This window comes from Amblyomma americanum, chromosome 11, assembly GCF_052857255.1.
Source record: "Amblyomma americanum isolate KBUSLIRL-KWMA chromosome 11, ASM5285725v1, whole genome shotgun sequence".
In the NCBI taxonomy this organism is placed as follows: Eukaryota; Metazoa; Arthropoda; class Arachnida; order Ixodida; family Ixodidae; genus Amblyomma; species Amblyomma americanum.
In genome coordinates, this window is record NC_135507.1 from 75,661,576 (window position 1) to 75,685,204 (window position 23,629).

Below are 23,629 nucleotides of genomic sequence, written 5' to 3' on the forward strand. Positions count from 1 at the left end.
CGACTGGCCGGACGACATTTCACAAGGCAGCTGTGGCGTGAGGAGCACGGACGACACTCCCACTTACCTGGCTTTCCGGGCTCTACTTTCTCTGCAGGTTGGTGCTTTGAAAATTGCGACATAATTCCGCTAGTTCTGTACTTTAAAGCTGCCACTTTTGCGTGTAAGCGTCTGCGAAAGACGAATGAAAACATTACAAGAGCGATGTGACTGGCTAATAACTCAGACTAAGAGGTTCGAAGCACGCTGGTGCAATGTGAGCAATATTCAAGAAATGCTAACTTACAAATTAAAGGTATACCCGTAGAACCGGACGAGGACCTAGCTGAAATCATGGGAAAAATTGTTATTGGCGAAGAAATTTCGGCCTCTGACCTTGATGCATGCCATCGCGTTCCTGTGTATGGAAACTCTTCTGCATTTAACATTGTTGCCCAGTTCGTCCTCCGCAAAAAACGCGATGCAGTCCTTCTAAAAGCGAGAAACAATAAGAACCTTTCTTGTAAACCACTTGGTTTCAAGGAGAAGACAGAGGTATATATTAATGAGCATTTATGCCCTGATCGCAAGCGTTTGCTAGCACTGGCAATCACTAAGAAAAGTGAGGCAGGATGAAAATTTGGGTCCGTGGAGGTCAAATTTATGCACGGAAAAATGGAAAAGAGCAAAGTGCTGAAGATCTTGACCGAGGACGTGAAAAAAATGAGCTTAGTCAGTGCTCTAAATCGATGGATCCTCTTGAACATGGACATGTATGATTTGCTTGCTCCGGTAGCCTTAAACAAGGCTGTCGAGGAACCGAGTCTGAAGATTTTTCATTTGAATTGCCGATCGGTGAACAATAAGAACGATGAAATACAGTCACTTTCGACTCTTTCAACTTTTCCTTTGAAGTCGTAATGTTTACAGAAACCTGGTATCACGACAAAGCGAACTATTTAATTTCAGAGCACTGTACGCATTTTGCCCTGAATAGACCTGACCGCAAAGGTGGCGTTGTTTCAATACTAGTTTTGAATACTTGCACAATTACATGTAATTAGCAGTTCACTTTATCTACTGCCGACTATGAAATGCAAACTGTTGAGCATGATCGCGAAGTAAACACTGTTATACCCCCCCCCCCCCCCACCCCGGACGGTAGTTTCTAGAAAAGTCCTTGATATGCTTGAAAGTCTCTTTGATTATGTATTCACCAATCGACAATCACTGGTCTTAGCGGTAGACGTGAACGTTGACACGCAAAGCGTCTCGACCCGACAAGTTACTAACTCAGAAATTTCCAATGCAAAAGCTGGCACACTTCTATCAGACATCAGTGACCACATTCAAACTTTCTTTGGCTTTCTTTCATGCTTCAAGGTCCAATTCTGCCGGACCAACAGTTTGCAGATATGATAACCCTGGAACGCTTCCGAGCTGATATGTGCGCAGCTAGATGGGATTACGTGACGCGCTCAAAAGACGGTGAATGACGCATACAGCATGCTGATTAATAAAATAAAGGTTGTGCACGATAAATGCTATTTGGTTCACCGTCTCGCAAACAAAAAGCTAAAAGGCCCTGGATAACGCAGGACCTACTGCGCAAACTAAAGGTTAAAGAAGAGTTGTTTGCACAGTTTATTCAACCCCGTGATCCATCAAAGCTACAGAAATTTAAGAAATACTGCAATTCTCTTAACCGAGAGCTGAAATCCGCGAAGTTTAATTACTACAACAGCACTTTCTCCTCCATGTCTGGCAGAAATGTAAGCGCGAAATGGTGTCAACTTAATAAACTATTAAACCGGAATCCCAAACCTCCTGTCACCTCAGTAATGAAAGACGGCATAGTCATTAGCGGGGACGATCTCTCAAAAACATTTAATGAACATTTTCGAGCATCACAAAAACATTGCTCGCTTCCACCGCACCGACTGCCGGTTACGCTTTGCGAACGCCAACTGTTGCTGAGTCTGTATATATTCCTTTTCCGCACAACTGAAGCTGAAGTCGTAGCAGTTTTTAATAACCTAAGATGTAGCAGTGCAGAGGACAAAGATGGATTGCGCATAAAACCTTTTAAGTTTATTATTGACTTACTTGCTGCTCCGTTAACTCACATTTACAACGTTGCTCTCGCTACTGGGGTCTTTCCGAGTGGGTGAGTGGGTGGGTGGGTCGGTAGGTCGGTAGGTCTAAAAAATGCTGGCACATACCCACCGCGAGGGAGTGGCCAAGACACAGGCGGTTAATTGCTGGATACACGAACGTTTTGGCGGGAAAAGGCGTAGTAATAGCATGTAGACTGATAGATTGGAAGACGCAAGGACCGGGGTCCTGTTAAGTGAAGATCGAAGACGGGACAATGGCTTAATGTGCATAATATTATACAATGCCTGTAATGTTTCAATGTAGTACTGACTGAGAGCGGGAAAAAGAAATTAGAGTGGGAGTCGCTGCGTTTCTTGAAGGAAATTTTGCACAGCAGAGCGCACACTACTGTCGCTTCGTCCAAGCAAAGAAGCGCCAATGGAAAGAACCACCGCGGAGGACACAGGCAAGCCCCGTTGATGGAATGGAATTTGCAAAAGACTCTTCCTGAAATGAGAGAAGCGGCGGCAGAAGAGCAGGAAGTGATCTATTGTCTCAGGTTCGGCACAAAAAGGGCACAGTGGGAAACCGCCAGGCCAGATTTGTGAAGGTAGAAATTTATAAGGGGAACCCGGCAACGCAAACGCGCGAAAGAGACCTCTAGTCTGCGCGAGCGCCAGTCTTTGCTACTCCAAGGATGCAGATGATGCTGATATTTGGGAGATGATATAAGAGTCGAGGCAGAAAATTCCCGAAATATTGCGTAGCTGCGAAACCTCATCGCAGCTGTATATGCACACGTTGGCAGGACAGCAACAATTGGGCCGCAGAGAGAGAGACCCTTGCTAAGGAGTCTGCAACCTCATTTAAGTTGAAAGCCCATGTGACCTGGTACCAAAAGCAACCTTACCGAATTTAGATGAAGCAGAATCAGGAACTTAAAGAGGCGTAATGCCCGAGACGCAGTGGGTGAGGATAATGAAGAGCAAATGGACAGAGAGTCTGTCATAACCACGACCTGGGAAACGGTAGTTTCTAATTTTCGTAAGGCAAAAATTACTGCTAATAATTCAGTCAGAAAAATTGGAGTGAAGTCAGGAAGACGGAGAGAAAAAGACCAATTCAGTGAAGGCGAAAAAATTCCCACACCTGCCTTTTCGCGATCCTGCGAGGCATCGGTAGCAATAAGAACATGAGAGGGAAAGGACCTTAGGTGGTCCTGCAATAGTACCTGAAGAAGCGGGAAGGGCTGCAGCTTTGCATTCGATGGGAAAATGTCATCGAATTCAATCTGGACAGATGATGAGTTGTTATACATTTGGCGGAAATCTGTGAAATGAATGTTTATGGGATCAAGGGGGAACTGCTCGAAACATCGGCGGAGTATGCAAACTAGACCAGGCGGCACTAAAAAAGGCATAAGGTTGACTAAGAAATACTATACTGGAAGCGTGAAGAGGTGAGTCGCACAATTTTAAAAATGTTGGACTGCTAAAAGGCGAAACCTAGCTGGTAACGATGGGATTCGCGCCTCAAGGTGCAGAACAGCATTGGCGACATAATTTGCAAGCCCCAGACCGAGGCGCAACGCCTCACGCTCCAACAGCACAAGAGGGCAAAGTTTATAGGCAGGAGCTCCTGAGAATAAAACTGCGCAGGACGGCGACAAGCTGGTCTCGTCGTTGTCATTGTCTTCTTCGTTAAGCGCCAGCCTCTGAAGACTCCGGGGCCGAAGACCAGTCGTATACTAACGATTTCCACTACGTGTGTCACGAAAACTTCTGCCTATACCTCACGATTTTTTTTACGGACTCCTATAGTAATAAATTACTTGGCTGTGCCACATATTATTGGCACCTGAGTACTGAGTTTGTTAGTTTCAGTTATGCACTGTCATAACCGGTTCATATTTCCTCCGGTGCTTCACAGGATTCCGTTCTAGGACCCCTTTCATTCAGCATTTATATTAACGATATCCTCCAAGGTGTTGCTCAGCTAAAGTGTTGCTCCAGTTCAGCTTTGTTTTTAAGCGGATGAATGTTTTGTGTAGGCTGAGTTTCTAGTCTTTATTGTCGTGTTTTACTCAGTGATGTGTATTCTTCTTTTTATGACTAGAGCAGGAGTTGGGAAATGGAGATGAACTTTTGGAAAACGCAAGGTCCTACCGCCATTTCTGCCAATAAATGATTATCCATTCATTCCTTAGGAAAACGGTCACAATGACGTTACTAATTAGAAACAACCCTAGAAATTCAAGCACAGACTTGCGGAACACACACACTGGAGAGCGTCCGCGAATTTAGATTTCGGTGTAGTATTCTGCTCTAAACAAAGGTGGTATAAACACGTTTACTTTATATGTGCAAAACTACTGAAAAAAAAGGCTACCTAAGAAGAACTTTAAAAGATGTGACTACAGCATGAAAATTATACAAGTTTTAAATCTCTGGATAGGCAACTTCTTGAATATGCTTCTGTTGTGTGGTCACCTCATCGTGCATGTGCGAAGATACACACTAGTCTGTGTAGCAAAAGGCCATCAGATTCATTTTTAAACCGCTAGGATTGCAAAGTTTTTACTTCAAAGCATTACCAAGTCTTGTCACTCAACTGCTTTTTTCTTTCTTTGTCGTTGTCACTGAATTCACTGGATCATCAACGAACGTGTAATCGGCGCGCCATGCTACACAATATTGTGCTTAAGCATGCTTGCAGGGCAGCCCCCATTTCATTCGTTAGTAATCACGCATGAGAGATCCGCAGTACTGATTCTTTGAACATTGTACCATTCAGATCATTTCCTCATTGTCATAAAATTTCTCCCTTGTCGCACACAGTTGAGATATGGAATAAGCTTCATTGCGACAGCTATACACTGCGCACTTTGCAAAGCAAGCGCCTAGATATATGTATTACGATTTCCTATTGTTCGCTGTGTATAACTGCTCCTGCAATGTCCCAAATCTGAGACAGCAGTATTTCTTTACAAGTGACTGTAATTAAATCACAAACAACAAAATCTTGGAAGCAGTTAAAACCCATCTCTGTAATCTTTCTCATCCCCGCCGCGGTGGCTCAGTGGTTAGGGCGCTCGACCACTGATCCGGAGTTCCCGGGTTCGAACCCGACCGCGGCGGCTGCGTTTTTATGGAGGAAAAACGCTAAGGCGCCCGTGTGCTGTGCGATGTCAGTGCACGTTAAAGATCCCCAGGTGGTCGAAATTATTCCGGAGCCCTCCACTACGGCACCTCTCTCTTCCTTTCTTCTTTCACTCCCTCCCTTGTCCCTTCCCTTACGGCGCGGTTCTGGTGTCCAACGATATGAGACAGATACTGCGCCATTTCCTTTCCCCCCAAAACCAAATATATTATCTTTCTCATAGCTCCCACTTTGTTTCGGCAATTAACAAATGCATCAGTAATGTCCCACGCCGAATTCCTCTTTCTATTGTTCAGTTAATTTCACCCTAAGTGCGGGCACAGGCGTATACACTGGAATAAAGACTCGAGGGGGTTTCCCCAGTTCCAGAGAGCCGTGCGATCGCTCGACGCGTCCGTACGCACGGGCGGATCAATGACACTTTTTTAATTAACCCTCGCGGATCCTCATAAGCGACAAAGAGCAGCGTCAGTTCGTCTGTCCCCCAAGAGCAAAGCTCCCTAAGCCTTGCGTTCATTTCTTTTATCGCGCGATGCGTTTTGCATATTGAACGCCCCCGTCCGGTTGTAGCAGGAAGCAGCAAACTTTCGCGAACTGCTGTGCCGTACAACGCGCGCGACAATTAATGAATGAGGCGCGCGAGCGTCTCGATTCTTCCCGTCGATATTGTTTGCTTCGCGTGACTCCAACGAACGCGCTCGCGTTCGATATGGCTGCTAACCCGTACTCGTACGCGTCGACCGGAGAGCAGAAGGAAATGTGCTCAGAGTATACAGACAACCCAAAAGAGTTGATCGTATGCGAGGACGGGTCACGAAGTGGGGTCACGCGATCTTTAACGTGATTCGCGATTCGCGCGACGCGCGAAGCAAGCCCTTTTGACGAAGCTAATGAACATGTGCCAGCAGATGTGGAGAGCGTTTGCCGGGGGGTTCAACAGCGCGCCCCATAATGCCGCACTCGATCGCAGCGGGCTGATTTCGCTGGAAGCCAGTTTCCGCGTTTCTCTTACTCATTTCATCGCTTTCGCTGTTCTGCGTAGCTGGACGCCGTGTTTACGATTAGTACCCATAGTAACCGACGGCCCCTCAGAGGGCGGGCGGCGCGCGTAGTACAATGGAGCCATCGACCGCTCAGGCATGACTGCCATACATTAGCTGATCAACTCCCTGTAATAATGGCGCTCACCAAAATAACGCAAAATGAATCATAATTTTAGTATTTACAAGTAGTAGCGCCACCTAGTAGCAAAAACATAGACTATTTTCTTCACAATTTAACAACAAAAAAACACTTTCTTAATTTTTTTTTTGAACATAGGCGGCATATAATTCCGTTAGATGCAAAAACATTTTGTCACAGGAGTTTGGTCAGGTTGGGAAAGGAGTTCAGTGACTAGAGCCATTGTCAAACTCTCGATACCCGCAGCCCAATGTGCGGCCAAGACGCGGAGTTTTCGGAAGCCGGCTTGAGGGCCAATCTTTATTATTTGCGCGCATACCGCGCGCACCTATACGCTGGTTGCGATATGTTTAACGTTTAATCCTCGATAACCGGGGCACTGCTCACAGCGCTGCCGTGAAGACGAAGACTGCGCACGTCCGCAGCGGGCGATTTCTCCATCTTCGAGCACCGTTCTCGCTTCTTTTTTCGTCTGCTCCGACGCGGCGCGTGTCGTCTGTTACACCGGCGTTGCAGCAGACGACGCGCGGGGGTCGACCGCTAGGTTCGCCAGGGGATCACTGTAGACAAGCGGTCGTCATCGACCTCGCCTTGCTCACGGTACGTATTTTTGTCTGCCAGCAAAGCGAACTTGTTTTCGCTTTTTCATCCTACATTGTGCTCGCAAACTTTGTAACGTTGAGAACTAATTGCGTCCTTTTGCACGACGCACCGGAAATTTCTCAAAATCGTAAGGTTTTTGCAACTTTATACCTGCTACTGCAGTACATTTTGTGTACAATCAGTAACACTGTTCTGCAGACATTTCCCATATCTGCAAAGTAAGATCGCGAATTATCTTTGCAACGATGTGTTACACGTTACAGGAATCCTAAAAAATGTTTGCCAGCTGATCGATGTGGTAAGCAAGCTGAATTGTTGGTCGAAACGGTAATCAGCATGAAATTTAAGCGAGAATGAAATGCGGAGCGCAGCCACTGTTATGGATATTTGGAGACGCGTCCATTGAGCTCAGTGCATTAGGACGCGTGCACTAAGCATGACTTAGTTGATAATGCATACTGCTGCATCTGTCGTTTCTCCACTTAGTTGGTGGTCATGGATGCGTGTACAGAGATCAATGAAAAACAAACCTCGCGAGACAGCGCGTTGTTTACTGAGTGGTCAGGCTTCTTTCCCTTTTAATTCACGGTTACTGACCTGATTGTGAAAATTAAGCGCTTAGCCGCGTGCACTTCGTATACAAAAAATGGCTGTTGGTCACGGAGAGCCTGTGATGCCCGTTTCCTTACACGCAACTGTTATGTTCAACGTGAGCAGCTCTTTGACCCATGAAAAAAGTTACTTTTCACTGATGACTGTTCAGAATTCGCCTGGCCCATTTTATATGCTCCAAGTAGCAACAATCAGCAAATACTGTGACATTTTCTTGCAATGACTAGCTTAGCTATCGATAGCAACGGTACATCGGCTACACTATTGGCAACAACGATGGCAAACATATTGGCTTTCGATTGCAGCATTAAGCTATTGGTAACAATATTGGTCACGACTGTAGGGTGAGACCAACAGGTACTCCAAAAAGCCAGTACCGATGGCGTATTTCGTTCTTAACGATGACAGACATTGAAAAGCCTGCAGCTTTTTGGCTGCGTAATGCACTGCACATTGCGTACGTTTCAGACTGTGTGCGAATTCCCAAGCTTTTAGCTTGTGTAAAATTTAAATGGTTTTTGGGGAAAGGAAATGGCGCAGTATCTGTCTCACATCTCGGCAGACACCTGAACCGCGCCATAAGGGAACGGATAAAGGGAGGGACTGACAGAGAAGAAAGGAAGAGAGAGGTGCCGTAGTGGAGGGCTCCGGAATAATTTCGACCACCTGGGGATCTTTAACGTGTACTGACATCGCACAGCAGACGGGCACCTTTGCGTTTGGCCTCCATCGAAACGCGGCCGCCGCGGTCGGGTTCGAACCCGGGAACTCCGGATCAGGGCGCTCGTCTACTGATCCGGAGTTCCAAAAGCGATATGAAAACTTCGTAGAATAACACAAGCCACGTTTCCTAACATTTTCTTCAATGAAAAACGAAGTTTTAAGCCACTGGAGGGGCCGAAGATATGCTGCAAGTTCACACGCTGCAAACCCTCCTGGTGAGACAAGATAAACTTGAATGTCGATAGTTCTTTATCAGCAGGATGATGAAACTTTATTAAATTTGGCTGCCGATAAACTGCGTGGGCTCGAGTGTGTGTGAGCAGTTTTATATGTTTAATAAATAGCTTAACTGTCTAAATCTAGTTGTACAATAGTGAAATACTACTTGAACGAACTTGTGAGACCTGAATCGTTCGCTGAAGTAGAAATTCGCAGAAAAAAAAAAAAACTGAGCACGCAGTCTCCAGTTTTGGTGAACAGGAACAAATACGAAGCATTAAAGTGGTTCCTAACGGCATTATTTCATGAATACTTCACGCATGCACTGTGCAGTCGGCACTTTTGATAAAGTGCAGAGATTTTGTCTGAACTTTTGTAGTTAACACGTCCACTGAACTGACGCATTCTGGACAAGAAAACAGTACGTCCGCGCTTCTCAAAATGTTCGTTGAAATTAAGGGACGTCAACGAAAAATTGAAACTGGCCTGTATCGATATTTTGCCGAGTTGTAATAAAATGCTACTTTCATTGAATAAGGAGCTTTTATAAGCTAGAAAAGGCAAAAAAATTCGGCAGAGACACTTCAGACTGCTTACATGTAAGAATACGAAAGCATTAAGGTGCCAGATCATGGTACTTTGCAGAGTGACTATCAGTCATGACTATGACTAAGAGGCGTGGCTTTGCATAATGTTTGTACAAACTCTACGCACCTTACATTACGTTACTTGTAAAGTGTTGAATTATACTACGTTGCACAAGTAAACTGCAGAGTCATGCGTCACTACTATGACTACTTACAAAGTGCTGAGTCATTCTACGTTGCAGAAGTAGTGTTGAGTCATGCTGTGTTGCAAAATGACAGTCACGACTACGACTACGAGGCATGACTATGCATGTTTGTACAAACTCTACACACCTTACGTTACTTGCAAAGTGCTAAGTCATGCAACGTTGCAGAAGTAAACTGCTGATTCATGAGTCATGTATATGACTACTTGTAAAGTGTTAAGTCACGCTACATGGCAGAGGTAAAGTGCTCAGTCATGCTCCGTGGCAGATTGACTAAGAGTCATGACTGTGACTACGATTCATGACTTTCAAAGGTCATAGTACGTTACGTTTCGTCATTTATGTCTGCACATGCTCACTTACATGTGTTCTAACATCGTACACCGGCGTTCTGACAGCCTCCAAATTTCGTGCCATAAACGGCGGACGGAGGCTTTTGTGCTAATGGGGCATGAGGTGCTTTCGCATTAAAATAAATGAAATATGAGTGTTGCCGCCACCGGCCAATTTCGCGATTAAACCGCCGTGCATCAAGTTTTTTTTTTCCGGCACGGATCCCAGAGGTTAGTATACGCAGTCATTCAGCATAACGGTTATCACGGAGTCTTCCTCGGTGTAAACGCCATGAGTTGGAATCTAGCAGCGGGGAGAATTTTTAAATTCAGTTTTCTTAACAATAAATGCGTATTCATTTTAAACCAGCCAGAAGACGCGACACAAAGGAAGAAGCAAACAAGACGAGGCTGGACTAACAACTGAAGTTTTATTGAAAGGAAGAAAACAACGAAGACTCGCACTGAGATGCGCGCGCACATAAGCCGTATCAGTGAAAGGGCACACAAAAAAATTTTTTAATGTCAGGGTCTTACTAACAAGTTATCTAAAAAGGCAAATTCCTTAGCGTGAAGGTTTACCGACGGCTTAGCCACACACGTGTCCTTAGCCTTAGCAATGTAGAAGGCTTCAACTATCTCGCGACAGATTTGTTTTTCATTTCTATAAACTACAGTAGTGTCGCTGAAGTCAGGCGTGCAAAGAGACAGATCATCGTCCGATTTGCATTCTCGAGATTGCACGTGCAACGCCAGATTAGAGTTCGCCTTCCCACCCAGAGAGTTAGAGTGCTCCGTCAGGCGCACATTTAGACATCTGCCCGTCTGCCCGTAGTAGCATCGACCACAAGGCAGCGGAACGCGATACACCACATTCTTTCTGCATGGGGTGAGCCGTGTCTTATGTGACACTGTGCATCGGGAACGATCACTTGATGTTTTATCAAGCCTCCTTTTTACGCTGGCGCACAAGCCTCCTATCTTGTTTTTAGCTGTGAAGACAACGCCAACGTCATACTTCGCCGCAAGTTTCTTGAGTCGGTGTGAAACACCATGGAGGTAGGGAAAGGCGGCCACCTTTTTTCGCCGCACCTCCACGTCAGCATCTTCCAGCCCCGTGTTGCTCTTTCTCAAGCGAGTCAAAACACGTTCAGACAAGCGGGCAAGGTGGGCAGTTGGAAACCCAGCTGCCATTAACTTTGAAACCTGCTGCGAGAATGAGTCCTCAAAGCGGTGATGGCAAGACTTACGTAAAGCGGACTTGATGCATGCGACTGCCAAGCCCTCCTTTACCAACCTCGAGTGGTCAGACTGATAGCTAAGCAGAGGCTTCCCTGACCTGGGGCTGTAGCCCAAACATACGTGATCGTCCCCAAAGCACAGGTCTAAATCAAGAAACTGCAAATGGTTATCTTTAGGAAATTCAGACGTAAAAGACAGGCCCTGACCGCCCTCCTTGAACATTCCTAGAACATCTTGTGCCAACCTATCAGAGTCATCCTTGCCTAAGAAAATCAAGTAGTCATCAACGTAGCGAAACGCTACTACGCCGATGGCTTCCAAACCAGGCTGTAAAGCAGTGTCAACTTTGGAAAGAAAAATGTCGCTGAGCAAAGGTGCGACCTGTGACCCTATGCAAACGCCTGACCTCTGGACGTACATGCTGTCTTGCCAACAGACAAACGTGGAGTTGAGGTAAAAAGACAACAGCTCCATGAAGCTAGCCACCGATACTCCGCACGCATCAATGAAATCCTGTTCATCATTATCCACCGTGATGCAATCTTGCACACACCTTAGAAGTCTGTCCTGTGGCAATGAATAGTAAAGGTCCTCCACGTCGATGCTCATTGCTGAGCACGTGGCCGGGTTCTTGTCCATAAGAAACTGGATCACAGTAGAAGAACTTGGAATCAAAAACGGATCCTGAACTTTCAGCGTCTTCAGGTGCCTCTGCAGGAACCCGGAAATCTCGTACTGCCAGGTGCGACGTTCTGAAACAATAGTCCTGAACGGAATGTCCACCTTGTGCGTCTTCGCCGTGAAGAAAACGTCCAAATGGGCTTCTGAGGCCGCCTTCACCCTTGAACTCAATGACCTCAGATTGTGATCATCAAGCCAGGGATGTGGTAGCAGACCCCAAGAAATGGCCAAACGTGACGAGTAAGAGCTAACGCTCTTAAAAAGAGAAGGGAGAACATCTTCATACTTTTGAGCGTGTGTCCCCTGATCTTGAGAGTGTTGCAGAAATGCTACAGGGGCCATCGTGGTGCAGGTTGTATTCGCCTGATCTGAGAAGATTGTTGTTGCCAGATTAGTGCGCCATGAATATGGTGACCACCAATACGGTAGACTACCAGTAGGTGTCCCCCTAAGGCTGCTGCCCCGGTTAGCATAATTTAGAGATTGTGTGCATTGGAGTGCGACCGTCGCTTACGAGCTATATAGACAGACCTGTTTAACTCTATATAATTATTATACAACGGCCACGCACAGTTTCGCAAACGGTATGATGAAACAGCGTGGGTATGGTATAGTTGTGGCCTGTGAAGTCATGATTGACATCTAAACAAGTAACCTCATTCGCCGGCATCAACTACGAAGGCGGGACATGCCAACAGCTGAGAAGCAAAATAATTATTCGCAATAGAGAATCATCACAACAGAGGGCATCCTCATCAGAATAAGAATGAAGCCCAATATCCTCCTAAGACGTGAACTAAAATTCGGCTTTGTACAGTCGCGAGCAAAAAAAAAAAGATTTTCCAGGTGGTCCAAATTATTCCGGAGACCTCCACTACGGCACCTCTTTCTTCCTTTCTTCTTTCACTCCCCCTTTATCCCTTCCCTTACGGCGCGGTTCAGGTGTCCAACGATATATGAGACAGATACTGCGCCATTTCCTTTCCCCCAAAACCAATTATTATTATTCAGTGACGCCACCGGCGCGGCGAAAATCGCATCGTGCGTCTGGAGGGGCGCCGTGCTTTGCGAACACACCTGGCACTTTTGTGATCGGCGCGTTCGTAACCACAGCGCACGGCGTTTGCTACTTGCCGCTCCTGTGGCATGGCACTAGTGCTAATCTTTTTTACTCGTGACTCTATGTCAGCGCTTGTAAAAAAAATATTTCCTATGTCTGCATTTCCCAACGAAATAACAGAAAAACATCTTTGCAACCATAGGTCCAACAGTTTCTTCTTTGTGAGTTTTCTCCATGGCGGGTCTCCATGCCTTCACGAACATGCAACAAGGCCCCGTGACGTATGTTCAAATAAATACATACAGAGCAAAATGCATATTTAAATTAAAGTAACATTGGCAAGGTGAGAGAAACAGAAGTTTACAATGGTTCTTATGCTGCAGAACAGACGCGTTTCTTAAACTCCTTACAAAAACAGATGTGCGCAATAATGTGTGCGCACAGACTGGCGGTATAGCTAATGGTTGTGCATTGATGTTGCAGCTAACTGAACCGTGCACAAGTCTGCCACGTGCCCGACCCTAAGGCGAGCCATGCCGCGGCCAGTGTCCGCCCAGACTCGGAACGAGAACATCATGAAGCTCGCAGCGAGCCGCCAGCTGCACAACACCTCGGACGCTGTGGAGAAGCTGCGGCTGCTCTGCCTTCAGCGGGGGTCTTCAGGAATTCTGGGACTCGGGAAGTGAGTCTCTCCGGTTATACCCTGCACAACCGTTGCGACACACTCTGGGTTATGCGGTGGTGGTGTAAACTTTATTACATACAGGGGAGTTTAGGACGCACAGGTCCCTGGGCCCTCGCACGGCCCCACTGCACTCAAACGTTCATGTCCCGGAGGCTCATGACGCTGGCAGCCCGGCCTGTGGCGATGGCTTGCTTGGCCGGGTCCTCGGAGCGCAGTAGGGTCTCACAAGCCTCCCAAGGGGTAAGGTCCTCCAGGCCCGCGGGGGAGGATCCGCCGGGCAGAGGAAAAGGATATGATCGAAAGTGGCTTTGGGGTGGTGGCAGAGGGTACATGCGGCTGGTTTAAGACAGGCTGTTCGTCAGTACGCAAACCGCAGAAAGGGCTGCTTAGGTCAAATTAGGGGTGATCGAGTACTCCTCCCCTATTGGAAAAAGAAACTCCAATGTGTACTCAAGTCTGCTTAGGTGCAGTAATGCGAAAGCATTATAGCATCCAAGCGCTGCTCATGTTGCATGTCCTTCCTCCTCATGCTCGTCCGCCATGGATCGATGGATGGAAGGTAGGAGCGTCTCCTTTGAAACGGGCTGATGGCTGTCCTTTATTTTTGTTGAACTGTGTTGCGCATAATTAAAATTTGCCATTTTCTTTAAATACGTCTCCCTCACTTTTAATCTTATGTCGCCTCTCTGCTATTCAGCCACCAATCTCCCAATCGATTTTTGCTCATTTCCACCGCAGAATTATTTACATGACCATTGTTATCACTAAACCCTAGGGCCTCAGGAAGAGTGAATGTGCCTGCATCGACACCGGGATGGATGCCATCACATTTTAGTATGAGGTGTTCTATTGTTTCTAAAGATTTACCCCACACAGCACATGTGTCACCACCTTCGTTAAATTTCTTTTTGTAGCTGCAGCGTGTTCTAAGACACCCTGACCTAGCTTCAAAGAGTAGGACACTGCCTCTTTCTTGAGTTATCATAAAACGTTTCCTTCCTGATTTGCCTTTTCCAGTATTGATATAGTTCTACACTCTGCTTCTTTTCCAGTGAATTTATCCAATTTTTACCTTCCGCGTTTTTAACCTGTACTTTAATGCCCTGTCTTTCCCCGGCCTCGTGTCTGGCATACTTACTGGTTAGCTTCCTAGTTCTTTTCCGCCACTGTGAGTCAACGCTCTTTCTGTATAGATATTTAAAAACCTTAACTGCCCACCTGTTATCGTCCAATTTCCTCTGGTGTTCTTCGTATAGTACTTTACTCCGAGTTTCCAGTGCTTCGAACGTTGCACAGCCCATATCCCCCTGTACTGCCTCGTTTGTGGTTTTCGCGTGGGAACCTAGTGCTAATCTTCCAAAAGGCCTCTGATTTACTTCTAATCTCGACTCAACTTCTGCCCTTAATCGCAGAACTGCATTGCGGAAAGCCCCGGCACCATTATTCCTTTCCAAGTATCTCTGTTGTACCCCCATAATGCCGTATGTTTCATTATCCCGGCACCTCTTCACCCTTTTGCTGTAAGAGACTGTTCGTGCTTTTCCGTGTACATCTGCCCTCCGTTTACCCATACCCCGAGATATTTGTATTCTGCCACTCAGGGTATTTCATGGCCTTCTATTGTAAGCTCCTGATCAATTGTATCATTGCAAATTATCACACCGGACTTAGCTGTGCTAAAACTGAAGCCTAGACTGTCTCCTTCATCTCCACAGCAATTAACCAGAGCTTGGAAATCTTCCTGGCTATCTGCTAACAGTACAATATCGTCCGCATACATTAGACAGATTATAACCTAGATTGTTTCCTTATAGCCTTCTTTCCATACTTATCATATAAAGCATGAACAGCAGCGGTGATAGAGGACAACCTTGCCTTAATCCTTTGTGTATCTGGACAGTTGTACCCTTAATTCCTTCCCATGTTATTTCAACTTCATTTTCTCGATATATTTCCTGTAGAAAATTAATTACCTCATGACTGACACCTTCACCTTTTAATATGTTCCACACGAGTTTCCTGTTCACGTTGTCGTATGCGCCGCTTATGTCCAGAAAGGCTAAATACAGAGGTCTGTTTTCCGCCTTAGCTATTTCTATGCATTTAAGCACGAAATGGCTGTCATCTAAGCGCCTACCACTTCCGAACCATGTAATTCTGAAGTTCTCCGAGTATTCTATTACTTTCTACCCTTGACTGCATTTTTCCAGCAGCAGAGTGAAATGCATTTCTGGAATTTGAGAGAGTTGTCGGGGGGAGATGAATAAGAGCAATGTTAAAAAGGATCGTGGAAAGGACAGCTCCCTGAGGGGTTCTCTGAGCACCGAGCCGGATGTCCGGGAGTATACGGGGGCCTAGTGTGAGGGTTGCCTTGCAGTTTCAGAGGAAGGCCCGTATGTAATTATATCTAAAAAGGGCTGCCTACTTGTATAGTGTTTGTAGATTTGCAGGAATGACAGTGTGTGTTACGTTATCAAATGCTGTGATGAGATCTGCCCCAAGAATGGCGCGTGTGTCGTAAGTTTTTCAATCAAGGATGTGGTGTTTTAGTTGGAGCAATACGTACCGGGTGGCCAGACCCGGACGGAAACCAAACATGCAGGTGGGGATGATCTTTCGTTCCTCGAGGAAGTTTCAGAGTAGTGTGTGGATTACATGTTCCGTTAATTTTCCCACACAAGAGGGTAGAGGAACAGGCCGGAGGTTGGTGGGGAGGAGCGGTTTGCCTGGTTTTGGGATGAAGACCACTTTGGCCTCCTTTTATTGTGGGGGCAGGCTGCCTTGTTGCCAGCATTTTCAGGCTGACTTGTTTCGAGCAAGGCTGTTATGGACGGTATGTCTAAGTTGCGTAAAGCCTTGTTGGTGATTCCATCGAGTCCGGGAGCTGAGGAGGCATTTATGCTCACATGTTCTGCCATTCCTTCTGCTTCAGTGATAGGCTGACTTAGATGGTCATTAGGGAGTCCGTGATAGACCGTGTGGAGCGTTGGTTGGATAGGAAGAATGTGGGCCTATTTGAGTTCCCCGAGTAGCAAAGTGGGGGAGATGTGAAATAGTTTTGTGAGGTTGTATTTTTGTAGTGTATTTGTAGTGTATTGAGATGGGTCTGTTATATGTCGGAAGAGGATGCATGCCTGAGGTAGGATCATGTTACCTTCAAGACGGTTGCATAGGGACTCCCTGTTTTGCCTAAAGAGCGCGGCTCGTGTGTTTCTACGTCTTTGTTCAGTCGGGATAGCCTACGATGGAGGGTTCTGTTGCATATCTGGGATGCCAACGTCTTTCAAGAATGGCTTTAGCTTTCCAGAGGTGTAGGAGGCGGGCATCAACGGTGTCACTAGGGCGGTTAATAGGAAGCTGTCGTGTGACTGCCTGAAGATCTTTCAGTAATTGTGTAATCCTCGCAGTAATGTCAGTTATGGGGCAGATGTTTCGTTAGATCTAAATTTCCTAAGCGAGTCCCATTTGATGAGATTGGATCCTGAGACGCCGTATGAAGACGTACCTCGAGATGACGGTTCAGGCTTTGATTTTGCGACACATTATGTTCGTCAAATATTTAGGGGATCGAATCCCCCAAGGTGGTGTAAATTTGTAATAAGGGAGCAATTACTCATTGGCATCCACGCAAGAGCAGCCATACGGCTACAAAGGAAAGCTGTGCAGCTTAATTCAACAGAAACTTCGCAGTTAAAGGAAAATTCGTCCTGGTCCGGGGTTCGAACCCGGGACCACCACTTCACCGGAGCAGTCGCTCTACCAACTGAGTTAACCGGGACGGCAAGCTTATGGTAGGGCGAATTGATCAATAACTCGAGGTCGGAACAGTGTTGGTCAAATGTTTAGGGGAATCCCCCAAGGTGGGGTAAATTTGCAAAAAGAGAGCGGTTACTAATTGGCGTTCGCCCAAGTTTTTCTCTAGCTTTCCTATGTAACCGTATGGCTGCGCTTGGGTGGATGCCAATGATGCTGATGTTCGGACGGCTATAAACAATGCACTCGCCAAGGCACAACAGGCGTCACCATTGATGTCACCTGTCTGCGAAAACCGGGCTTGCAGAAAGGCAGTCCGTGTTGGGATGTGCGTAGAAGGCAGTGAACATGCAACCAAGTGCCGCCAATAATGCAGATCAACACCGTGTTTACGAACATTTAGGGCGGTCATGGAAGCCGTAAACGGCGGGGAATATCCGCGGTAACGTTGCCTTCTATGGTGAGTTGTTTACACCCCTCACCGAGCACCACCAAATCACCTGGACCCCAGGCCACAAGGGACTGGAGGGAAATGAGAGGGCACATGCTCTAGCTCGAGGCATCATCAACCGAGCGGGGCCGCAAACCGTGCCCGCTTTTACCCCTCTACCTTCTAGGTATAACGAACGCCTCGAGTTTCAGCGTCTTCAAAGGAGACACTTCCCTCCACCTCATAGGAAATTAGACACCCCAGATGCGATGTCTTGGCGGCACATACAGATGAACACATTTTCGAACCTCCATAGGCTACACCTCATACACCCAACATTATACTCCGACGCCTGTCCCCGGTGCCAGGCCCGCCCTACACTCTTCCACATTTCGTGGGGATGTGGGGCCAAACAAAACACTATACAGACGTAAAAACGTCTTTTGAGCGGTGGGAGCCGCTGCTGTCCAGCGATAACTAGTGTTCCTGTATATGCTCCCAGCGGGAGCATATACAGGAACACTAGCGATAACCTAGAGGACCAATGGGCCCTCAAGCAACAGGTCCGCAGGGCAGTCCAAGCCAGTGGAACCCTGGAATGAGGGCCCCACCCATAAGCTCGTCTACTGCCCTTCCTTTAATGAAGTTTTTCCTCCTCCTCGCTGATCAGGCCGTTCGACAAGAGCTGTCATGCCTGTCTGGTTAGAATTCCTTGTCATTCGCGAGCAACCTATAGCTCACGCGGCAGCGTGTCGGAACACGAGAAGTCTGTCTGAACTGGCGAAACATCCTGATGATTGTGCGTCTCGGCATCGCGGTAGTTATGTCCAGCATCACGCACACTTTTATCGTGATAGTTTTAAAAATATATCAGCTTGGACGTTACGTCGCATACCTGAGGGCCTTTAATGTACGCACCGACATTGCATAAGCACGCAGGCATCTTTCGCGGTACGCCTCCATCGAAACGCGCCCGCCGTGGCCGGCATTTAACCCTCGTCCTCGGGTGCACCTGCCGAATGCCCCAGCCACTGAGCCATCACGGCGTGTAGTAAAAGTCTCTCCTAAACTTGTTTCCTTCCTCTACAGCCGTATCCTCCCACCCCATCGTGCTTACGTTACTGATCAGTGTTGTTCTGTAGCGACACCTGGGCATGCTCGGAGCAGTAAGGTCGGCAGCCGCTCTTCGATGCAGGTAAAATCCAAAAATTGCTGACGGCCTAGTTCCAGGATATACGTAGCGAAAGTGCGGAGACTTCTGCATCGGAAGAGTGCATTCACTAGATGCCCCTTTAAAAGCTTGAGCCGTCGCGGCGGAGTGGTAACGCCTCCGCCTTAAACGCTAAAGGCCGTGGTTTGATTCCGAGCCTCGGCACAGTTTTTTATTATTCAGTGAGTGTGCGGGGTGCTTCATTGATTCCCATAGATGCCGCCACCGAATACGTTGGTTAGCGGTTAAGCGCAGGCTCTGTTAAGGCGCGTTTATACTCCAGCGTAACACGCGCGCGCTGTACGGAGACGTCACGTTGGCCAAAGCGAGACTCCATACTCCAACTGCGCTTTACCGCCGACGCGTTCGGCGGCTTCGGCGCACTCTGACCGCCCTGACGGAGACTTGGAGTACGTCTCTATTTCGCGACGAGTGCGCCAGCCGCCGCCGGCCCGGCCGACCGGTTCGGCTCCGCGGCGAGGTGCGCTTTGTGACGTCATGTGCTTCCTCGGAGCACCGCCACGGCGAAATCGCAAGTTCGGGCCACCTTTCGCTTTGAAAGAAGCCCTTTGCATATGCGATGTCCGTGCGCATTAAAGGGGCTGCGAAACACCGCTTGAACGGATGCCGGTTACGCTTCAAATGGATTATTTATGTCACGCAGATGCTGACTCAAACAGAATTACGAGAATCTATGCATAGGAATGGGAGTTTTACAATGAAGAAATTTCAAAATACAAGCAAACAAAATGCTGCCCTCAACTCGATTTTCGCGCAGCTTCCCATTCACATTTCACTCTCCCAATGACGACACTCAGGGCGACCAATCAAAACAGCCTATCTTAGCCATAATCAAGGGTTCGACAGAATCTTGTCTGGCGAGGGGGAAGCATATTGGAAGCACAAGAAACATACACTCGCCAAAGAAAAAAATATTTAACACATGACGTTTCGAGGCCCGTACGGGTCCCTTGTTCACAATGAGGATGGGCGGAATGGGCCGCTACTTATAAGCGGACTTAACTGCACAGTGAGTGGGTATAGATATCGGGGAGATTCCCTCTCGTCCTGTTGATAGCATTCTTCGTCGTCTGTATGTAAAATGATTCGAGAAGTAATCGTGAAGATAAAGGTTTCTTCAGTTCACAATCGAAGAAGCAGAAGCTGTCGGAAGTATTGCTTTTCTCGTTGTTCTCGTTCTCCGCACTCCCGATGGGCTCGCCACTACCATATACCGAAAGCCCACACATACCGGCAAGTACCTCGATTTTAAATCTGCCCATCCCGTAGGCCACAAACGATCCGTCGTGTCCGCTCTGTTCAAGCGAGCTGGTCGTCTATGTTCTAGTCCTGGCCTTCTCTCTTCCGAGCAGCAGAAAGTTCGCGTCGACCTTGAAAATAATGGCTACCCCCGTAAGATGCTAAAGAATCAAGAACGCCGCTGTAAGGAACCTGCTCAGCCCCAGTTTGTTGGGCAACAGAAACGCGCGACTGTCCCGTATTCCCGGGGTACAAGTGAGGCTCTGGCGCGAATATTTGCCAAATACGGCGTTCGAATTGCGCACGTACCGTCCAGCAAGCTGAAACAGCAGCTGTGTCACGTGAAGGACCGCCTAGAGCGCACATGTTACCCCGGCGTTGTATACAAGATCCCATGCAAGGATTGCGATGCATCATACATTGGCGAGTCAGGCGATTTTAAAAGAATAATAAGGGAACACAAGAATGACGTCAAGAAAGGTCGCACTTCCTCCAACGCACTTGCAGAGCATGCCCAAATGATGCAGCACTCCGTTGACTGGGAGAACGCCACAACCTTGGACACGAAGAAACCTTTATCTTCACGATTACTTCTCGAATCATTTTACATAGAGACGACCAAGAATGCTATCAATAGGACGAGAGGGAATCTCCCCGATATCTACGCCCACTCACTGTGCAGTCAAGTCCGCTTATAAGTAGCGGCCCATTCCGCCCATCCTCATTGTGAACAAGGGACCCGCACGGGTCTCGAAACGTCATGTGTTAAATATTTTTTTCTTTGGCGAGTGTGTTTCTTGTGCTTCCAGCCTATCTTAGCACGTGGCGGAAGTTTGCACTCCATGGTTGCCTGTTCTCTGTAACTCGTTCATGCCAAGGCTGGCAGCGCCGTTTGCATGGTTACAACAACCATGCGAACGCCCAGCTGACCAAGCGATGCTTCCCCGTCACGTCGATGGCGCAGAAGGGAACACTGCAGATCAGTGACGTTCCCTTACTTATGGATCCGAGCTCGTGCGCGAGGTACTGCGACGGTGTGACAGCCTGCGCAAGATATCAGACACATTTAGCATAGCGCGTACCGCTACTGCTTACCGCCAACCATCGCCCGTCGCTCTATAGTCGCTCCTAGCGCGCTGGTTGGCCACAGCGAGCAAGGAGCACGCGCTGTTGACGGGAACGTGCCACCATCTGGCATCACCGCCCGGTGATTCTCCACAAACTGACGATGCGCACTGCCTGCTAAATGTGAAACGAACGCATCCTTCCATAGGACCGAAACGAACGCTTATAGAGTGAAATGGCTCGATCAGATCGATTCCGCAAAGCCGCTCTCAGATACATAGACAGTAGCCATAAGTGTTTAGTGCTATGTCGTAGGATGTTTAGAGAGAGGCGCAAAGTCCTTCGATGCAAAAAGTACCCAGAGCCTCTGGTGGCGTGTTTTTGTTTTACTTGATTTACAGTGCTTTTATCAAGGGCAAACAGCTGGTTTTGTTAATGTAATATAAAACACAAAAACTTGACAAAACGTATCTCTAGTTATTAACGGAATTTGCAGTATATTTACTCTTTGTTCAATCATAAAGCTCGCACTAAGTGATATATCCACCGCTACAAACCGCCACTATATGGTGACACCATCAGCGCCACGAATTTGTTTTTGCGAGCTAATTAAAATATTAAAAACCACAGTATACGCGGTACGATCGATGCTAATAGCATTACTATAACTCATTCTATGCAACCAACAGGCAAAAAAATGCACTGAAAATGTGTTTCGGGGCCCTTTTAAAGAAGCCCAGGTGGCCGAAACTGCACCAGATCCCTCCATTGCGGCGCCTCGATTCTTTCACTCCCTCCTATATCTTTTTTCTCACGATGCGGAACCCGACCGCGGCGGCCACGTTTCGATAGTGGCGAAACGCAAAGGCGACCGTGTGCTGTGCGATGTCAGTGCACGTTAAAGATCCCCAGGTATTATTCCGGAGACCTCCACTACGGCACCTCTTTATTCCTTTCTTCTTTCACTCCCTCCCTTATCCCTTCCCTTACGGCGCGGTTCAGGTGTCCGCTGAGATATGGGAGACAAATAATGCGCCATTTCCTTTCCTCAAAAACCAATTTCAATCTCATTTCTAGGGCCCCGAGAGTTCCAGCTACTGCATCTTTCCTATCCTCAACCAATTTTCATTTTTTCCTGCCGGTATTATAGCACGTGGCTCGTTTTTGCAAGAATGTGCACAAGTAAAACTGTTTGCTGTGCTAGTAGGTGCTTCGTACTCTTGTGCAACAGCTTAGCGCAACAAAAAAAATGTTCACAAGTAACGCGTTGTCGTGTTTGTCGCACTTTTTAACGTTTTTATGTTGAGCCAAGAGTAAAAATAAGCATCCAAGCATTTCTGCAGGACGTATTAACAAAAAGCTCATGCAGTTAGTTGTCCGCCGATATGTGAGACAGATATTGCGCCATTTTCTTTAATAACTGGTTTTTGGGGAAAGGAAATGGCGCAGTATCCGTCTCATGTATCGTTGGACACCTGAACTGCGCCGTAAGGGAAGGGATAAGGGAGGGAGTGAAAGAAGAAAGGAAGAGAGAGGTGCCGTAGGGGAGGGCTCCGGGATAATTTCGACCACCTGGGGATCTTTAACGTGCACTGACATCGCACAGCACACGGACGCCTTAGCGTTTTGCCTCCATAAAAACGCAGCCGCCGCGGTCGGGTTCGAACCCGGGAACTCCGGATCAGTAGCCGAGCGCCCTAACCATTTTCCTTTCTCCAAAAACAAATTTCAATTTTTCAGTTTTCAATTTCAGTTAGTGGAATGCAATTCTTGTTAATGATATTGTCGAGTTTTCACTCTTTTAACACAATAATTCAAAATTTCCACAATTTGTTGCTGCATCTGTACTTGTCCTAGTTAACAACAAATTGGTCGTGGCTCTGAACATCGATTGCATTTTGAAATATTGTTCTTGCTCGATGACCAAACTTTGCTGTTTATTTTGAATTTGAAAAAAAACTGATTCCCTGGGGCCGTATTACGTAGGCCGTAGATTTTCCGTTCTCCGTTTCACGTGTATTTGGTCCTCTGCCATTGGTCGTTCAGATATAACCGTGGATATAACACTGCCCCTGCTTAGCAACGTTGATAGGGACGCGGGAACTGTTCGTGCACTTTTGAGCACTGGTAAAAATCCCAAAATGCCAACATCATCGACAATATTAACGGTGGTTTAACTTTGATTAAACCGAGGGAGAAGCGATAGCTTCACGATGGTTTAGCATGGCCAAGTCTTGTTAAGCTATGCTTTGGTCGTTTCTTTGGTCTTTGCGCCCGACTCCATGGTTCTTACTGTTGGGCATCTCCGCCGCTCCTATTAGGCGTGACGTCGCGCCCTATCACTTAAACGCTACGTTTCGGCTCCTCGCCGAGCCAAGAGTCGATCACGTGACGAAATATTGGTTGACCTTTACGTGACCTTGACGTCTCATGCTTGACTTTGACTTGACCCTGAAATGCCCATGACCTTGACCCTTGCCCCTGACCCTAGACCTGTCCAATTGCTTGACCATTGGTATGACCATTGACCATCCACCGGTTCTC

General features: G+C 47.2%; 1 protein-coding gene across 2 annotated transcripts in view; it reads left to right on the plus strand.

Moving 5' to 3' along the window:
• The first annotated feature begins 27 nt into the window (after positions 1–27).
• LOC144109902 (calcyphosin-like protein) overlaps positions 28–23,629 on the plus strand; it is a 30,449-nt gene continuing 6,847 nt past the window's right edge. The window contains exons 1-3 of one of the 2 annotated variants that reach the window (XM_077642668.1): positions 35–97; positions 6,807–7,017; positions 13,166–13,364. In XM_077642668.1, the coding sequence (XP_077498794.1) occupies positions 13,216–13,364 (149 nt within the window). In that variant the 5' untranslated portion in view covers positions 35–97; positions 6,807–7,017; positions 13,166–13,215. Of the gene's footprint in view, positions 98–6,806; positions 7,018–13,165; positions 13,365–23,629 lie in introns of both variants that reach the window. The other variant, XM_077642669.1, reaches the window with a different exon arrangement.